Source organism: Blennius ocellaris (genome assembly GCF_963422515.1).
Source record: "Blennius ocellaris genome assembly, chromosome: 21".
Lineage (NCBI taxonomy): Eukaryota > Metazoa > Chordata > Actinopteri > Blenniiformes > Blenniidae > Blennius > Blennius ocellaris.
The window spans coordinates 9,017,037-9,023,656 of NC_137670.1; the positions used below are offsets into that span (position 1 = coordinate 9,017,037).

General features: G+C 40.0%; 1 protein-coding gene across 1 annotated transcript; it reads left to right on the forward strand.

Moving 5' to 3' along the window:
- tnfrsf13b (TNF receptor superfamily member 13B) lies at positions 1-3,966 on the forward strand (the record flags this gene model as incomplete). Its single annotated transcript, XM_080517029.1, has 4 exons — positions 1-115; positions 1,602-1,718; positions 1,867-2,166; positions 3,740-3,966. The coding sequence occupies 4 exons, from the start codon at positions 1-3 to the stop codon at positions 3,964-3,966; spliced, it is 759 nt and encodes a 252-aa protein (XP_080373155.1).
- Between the last annotated feature and the right edge of the window lie 2,654 nt (positions 3,967-6,620).

Consider the following 6,620-nt stretch of genomic DNA (forward strand, 5'->3'; position numbering starts at 1 on the left):
ATGGGTGGAGACTGCCGCGACAGTCAGTTCTGGGATGTCTTGCTCAAAAAGTGCATAGAATGTCATACAGTGTGTCGGCAGCAACACGTCATCGCCAGATGCTCCAGTTACTGTGGTGAGTATTAAGATTATCATCCTGGCGCAATACGTGGAACACAGAAACTTGTCAATCTTGTACCAAAGACAACATGAAGTAAAATGTTGTGTGCGTTGATGGATATCGGCCTGCAACTGGTGTCTAAATCTCGTGGCTCTTGAGCTACATACTTAATATAAATTGATATATATCAGACAATCTTTAAAAATCATTTTTATCTTGATGTTTGACATGACAAATGATTGGATTTATTCATACCCACATCAGTAAGCAAACCATGGCTAAATCCACAAAAGTCTCACAGGAAAAAAAAGCTGCAAACAACATCGTTTTACCTGTTATGTAAAGAAATAGCATGACTAAAAACGGTTTAAAGCTCTTATTCAATTTATTTAATTTAACATTTATTTTATCAGGAAAGTTGAGAAATTTGGTGAAAATTTAAATAAATAAATAAATAGTTTGGGGGGAAAATATGTCACAACTAGCTAAAACAGCCAACAATTTAAAGCTGTTAAATGTTTTAGTAAAAAAAACAAAAACAAATACAAAGGCTAGAAATGGCAAAAGCATTTGAAACCATCCTGAAAATATTCCAAGACTGCATTTTGAAAAAAGGCTACAAATGGCTATAACTGGTCAAAATGTATAAAAATAGTTAAACCAGCTCAGGGGAAATGTATAAAAGGTTTTTTTTAAGATAAAAATTGTTAAAACAGGTCAAAATCCCCCCCAAATTTTTTGAAAGTTTATAAATTTTATTTTTACAAGTGCTACAAATGGCAAACCAAAAAAGTAAGAATTTGTTTAAGTAAGAAAATGCTTAAACTGCGTACAAAGAATAAAACCATGTTTTACCTGCAAATATGAGCACTTAAATGAGAGTTGTGTGCCTCTTGTCACAATAATCACCTGCTTTCCAAAACCCATTAAAATTCACAACCATTAACATAACCATTTTGAGACCATGCCAACCACATTGTGTACATTTACGCCCATATTTGGCATTATCTGGTAGATATACTTGATGTGTTACTTTGTACTCAGACTCAATCTTCAGTTCATTCTCAGTAAATCAGCTTCGCAAAAGTGTATCGGTATCAAGCTCTTTTTAAAAACTTTTTGGAGAACAGGCCTTGTCCTGACCTTGAGATAGATCCAATCACAAAATTCAACATAGACATAAGTCAGTATTTAATCTGAATTGGATGCAAGTTTGAGCTTGTTGCAAAAAAAAACCAACCAACAAATGTCAGTAAAAAATTACTGACATTTGTAGCTGAAAATTTTATGAATGTTGTAAGGATGATAAGTCCAAATCATAATAAAAGAATAGTCTCACTGTATATTTATAGAAAGTCTGAAGTCTCATAGCCTGTTTAACCAGTTAAAGAAAAGACAAGCAACCCAGCAAACTTTCGCCACTGGAAGTGTCTCTGAAACATCAGTCGATAGTTCATCCTGGACTCTGTGTGCTAACCTCCACTCTGCCCTGGGGTGTCAGTATCGGCACACTGTAGGGCCCTGCGTGGCCACTACTATGATCCCCTGGTGAAGAAATGCATGAACTGCACCAAGATTTGTGGCAGACATCCGGCAGCGTGCTCCCAGCACTGTCACGGTGAGTACTGACCCAGCCTCCAGCCTCCACGACATCCTGAATTATTTATTCTCCGGCTGCTGTTCAAACTTTGTTTCTTTCTTCATCACTCAACCACATGGAAAAGGTTTCTGTACCACGTTTGAGATCATTTGTTCTCCCCTCCCAGTTCTGCCCTCTCCCATGACCACCCAGATGCTCCTGCTTGCCGCTACCCCTCACGTACCCAGCTCCGGAGGACCGGTGGCGCTGGAAGACTCGGCCCTCGTGCTCTATTCCCTCCTGGCCGTGTGCATGCTGCTGCTGTTTTCCAGCCTGTCTCTGGCATTGGCCGTGCTGCTGAGGGGGAAGAAGGTGAAGAGTGTAAACCCACCGCTGAAGTCTGCGGTCCAGCCGAGGCAGGAGGTCAGGCTTCCGGGGATCCAAGAGGGGAAGAACGCCAAGGGTCAGCGGGGAACTGAAGAGCGAAGTGAGGAGAATCACAATGAAAGAGTAGACGTATAGTACCTTTGCTGAGATCCACAACACCACAAGTATGGTCACACAACAAGATGTGTCCTGATGTATTGTGATCAACAATACCATAAATTGGTAAACAAGTGTGGGCTGCAGAGTGGTGATCTGGTTGGGAGGTCACAGTGAAAATTAAATTAAATTCAATTAAACTTTATTTATATAGCACCAAATACATTTCTAGGTGCTTTTAACAGAGAAAAACCCAACGAATCCACACGAGCGAGCAGATTTATTGCGACTGTGGAAAGGCAAAAACTCCCTTTTAACAGGAAGAAACCTTTGCAGAAACCAGACTCAGTGGTGGCATTCTGCTGACCGGTTGAGGTGAGGGGATAGAGGAGAGGAAAGGATAGGATAGACAGAGGGATAGATTCGGGAGGAGATACAAACCTCGACTTGGGTGGTTGGCGAGAAACAGACCCTGGTTTGGGTGGAGGGAGGTAGAGAGATAGGTAGAGAGAGAGGCAGGTGTTAATGTCTTAAAACAGCCCTAACTGTAAGCTTCAGTAAATAGAAAAGCTTTGAGTCTCGCCCTAAAAGCAGAGACTGTTTCAACTTCCCTCGCTGATACTGGGGTCTGGTTCCACAAGACGGGAGCCTGAAAGCTGAAAGCTCTGCCTCCGATTCTACTTTTAGAAAACCAAGGAACCTGCAGTAAGCCAGAACTCTGAGAACAAAGTGTTTTTCTGGGGAGATATGGGACGAACAGTTCTTTAAGATATAATGGGACCTGGTTGTGAAGAGCTTTATAAGTGAGAAGGATTTTCTATTCTATTCTAGATTTAACAGGGAGCCAATGAAGAGAGGTTCGTATTGGAGTGATTTGATCTCTGATGCTGGTCCTTGTCAGGACTCTCACTGCAGCATTTTGAATCAATTGAAGACTTTTTAAGCAGTTATTTGGACATACTGATAACAAGGCATTACAGTAGTCTGATCAAAATAACAAATGCATCGATTCATTTTTTGGCTTCACTCTGAGTCAGCAGGTGTCTAATTTTGGAAATATTACATCGGTGAAAATCACCCCGGTTCCTCTTCGCTGGGGAGACTTTGGTTTCAGATTTTCTCCATGGGTTTTCTGTCTACTTTGGTTTCTTCCCAGACTCCAACGACACATATTTGAGGCCAATTTGTGACTGTGTTACTGTCTCTCTGTGTGTTTGAATCTATATTACAGCAAGTTTTAATCGTGTAGTACACTTGTGTATATTATATTTTCGTATTATATTCCATTCTATGATCTTTTCTTCAGCACTCCCTTGAGCTTGCTTTCTTAGCAAGTAGTATGAGTTATGGCATTCTCAAGTGCAAAAATCCACCCCAAAACTACCTAGAGCTCACATAAATAGGGTTTGGGTCTGTTGTAGCCATGTTGTAATTTAGGTAAGAAATGGTGAACAAATATCCTCTTTTGCTCGATTTTTCTTGATTTACTCTTCATTCTTGCTCGCAGACAATGACACACAAGTACTATGACTTACTGACCTTCGTCTCACCCACTTTCCTTCCTTCTCCATTTACAGCCAGTCCAAGTCCAGGCTACCAGGCTGGCTATGAGGCAACAGATGATTCCATCCCAACTGAGACTTGCGTGTGCGTCCACTGCTTCCCTGACCTGAATTCCCTCAGTCAGGCCAATGGCAGACTGTCGAGTGCCAAGATTTCCCTCAATCAGCCTTCTAATCTGCAGAGAAACCAAACCAGTGGTCCCGTCTGGACAGAGGTACAAGCGGAACCAGGAGTTGGTTGAGGTTGTTGTACTGGACACAATCCCGCCTGATTTTGCCAGAGAGTGACAGAAAACTAATCGACAAAAATGTTAACTAGCTTGTTTGTATACGATATGACCAGCCGGCCGAAACAACAAAAATACATCAGTGCAAATCGACAATAAAGGGTCTTTCTATTCCCAAAAGACTTGATAGGAACAAACAAGGATGATCTGCTGGGTGGTTGATTGATAATCCAACCTGAATCCAATCACATTTTTACTTGCTAAGGGCCTAAACTTATAAAAGAGCTGGAGAAGACTTACCGCCGCTTATTTTTTTCTTTCTTTTCAAGTCACCTGGCTTCTTTTATTTGTTGACATTTTGGACGTGATAAGAAAACCAACTGCAAACTGAGAACATGTGATAACATCAAGATGGATTAATTGGTAGGAGCTCTTAAGGCGGCGAGACTTTACGGTTTTGATCGTCTCGAATAGAAGATTGTAAATGGGTCGTCGGCTTCAAATCTGTAGTCGAATCTCAGACGGATTTGTAGACGGGTTACTGAATTAGTTCTCTGAAAGTGTCAGGAACCCGAGGAATTCACTGCAATGCACAGCTACGAACCAAACCGTCCAAATGCCATGGAATTCAACACAACGATCAGGGTCCCATCGATGCCACGTCCAAAGAAGCCGACAATGTCCAAAGGATCCGCCAAAAGATGCAACTGGTATCATCATGCATTATTCCTGTTTATGAAATCCATGTTGTAATGCGTTGATTAAATAACGTACAAGACTGATAAAATTGTGCAGCTTGTGAAAGCCTTGTCGGGATGTTCAATGATCCAAACAGCTCGTCTTGACGATTGACCGCTGATCCCTCAAACCACATTTTCAATCTTTTCCGCCATTCTTGGAGCACAAATTCACCAATATAGGACTGTAGTGCAAGGCTGCAGCAAGGTGCAAATCAACACCAAGCGCATGAAAAAATGATAGCTCGTGATGGGAGTATAGTTTAAATTGGCATTGGTAGAGAATTTTCCATCAGCCACCTGCTGTTCCACTCATTTCTCTTGTAAATAATCAGCCAAATGTCAAACATCAGCTCCTCCCTGGCTGTAAATGTAATTAACTCCACCCACAATCTCTTTTTAACTTCACCTGTGAAGCTCTGTGCGGTGAAAGAAAAATGGCATGTCATTATTACTCCCCCCACCCTTTGCATAATAATGCATATATATTGCATATTAAAGCCCATCATAAAAATGTATCTATACTTTATATTCAAGCTGGCCTTCATTAAAAAGTATATGATAGCCCCTCTGCATGCGAGTGTATGTTTTGCAAATAAAAAAAAAACAATAAAAAAACATATGTAAATGAAAGCCATATGTTCACATTTGACATTCTTGTTCTTTGTTGTACAAGATGATGTGTGCGATTAAACCAATGTAAAACAAAAAAAACAAAAACCTTTTGGATTATATATAATGACTGTGGCCTGAGTGATGCTGCATACTGAAGTATTTAGCATGGTTTTGTTTTCAAAATCAAACGATTGGTTCAGGGGCCACATAAAGTACAGGTTTTAACTGCCACATAACTTAATATGTAATAAATACTGACAATTAAAATTTTTCCCCTTAGTTTTAGTGCTAGAAAAATATGAACACATTCTAAAATCTTCCCAATTTGTCTTTCTGTTTTAAAATCCATTTTGAATAACCTTGAATCCCCAGTGACCAAAAGCAGAATTTGAACTAAAAACATTAAAATATGCTGCAGAAAAAAAAAAATAAAAAAAATAAATCAAAGCAGCAGAAAGAGACATGGAAAATAAATGAACGTAATAAATTCCATTCACAGCATACACATGTCTACAGATATAGAGTTTTCTTTATTTAATGTCTTTCCATCACTGTGTCCAGTTCTTGCAACAGTGTGTGCGAGGAATGACTGACCGGCTCAAGAAAAAAAAAAAAAAAAAAAACGATTCTTCTGATGACAACCCCACCCAACCCGCCCCCCCCACCCCCGTGGCTGTATCCAGCAATATAGAAGAACAAAACTTTGAGGTTTCACCATTTGTCTTCTACATACAAACTGTACATATATACTTTTACATACGTAATCAACAAGTGGAAAAAAAACCCAAACAAACCCAGAAACAATAAACATCCTATCAAACTGTGATACCCAGCTCAGACGGCATGCTGAATGCAAGTACTGATTCAGTACACGAACATACGGTAGGTTACATACGCACGCGCACGACACACGTGCATACAAACGGTAACACATACACACAATAATTGTTGTTTTTTTTTACCCCCCCTCAGTTGCTTTTCGCACAACACATTTTATACAAACACACCTGGTTGGTTAATTCTTTTTTTTGTACTTTTGTTTGATTTGTTTTCCTTTCATGGGCACGTACACGGGCAAACATTCACACACGGATGAACACATCAAATTAGAGCAACATGCGACCGACGGTTAACACTGCAGAATTGAGCTTCTGACCCATTATACAAACTCTCTTTTTTTTCTTGTTGCCATTTACCTGAAAGAGCATCACAATAAGGTGTCAAGGAGAAAATGTCTTTGAAAAAAAGACCCAATTGAAAGAAAGAACCCAGCTGACGCAGCAGTTGAATGAAAATTATGAGCAAACAGAGGATGTG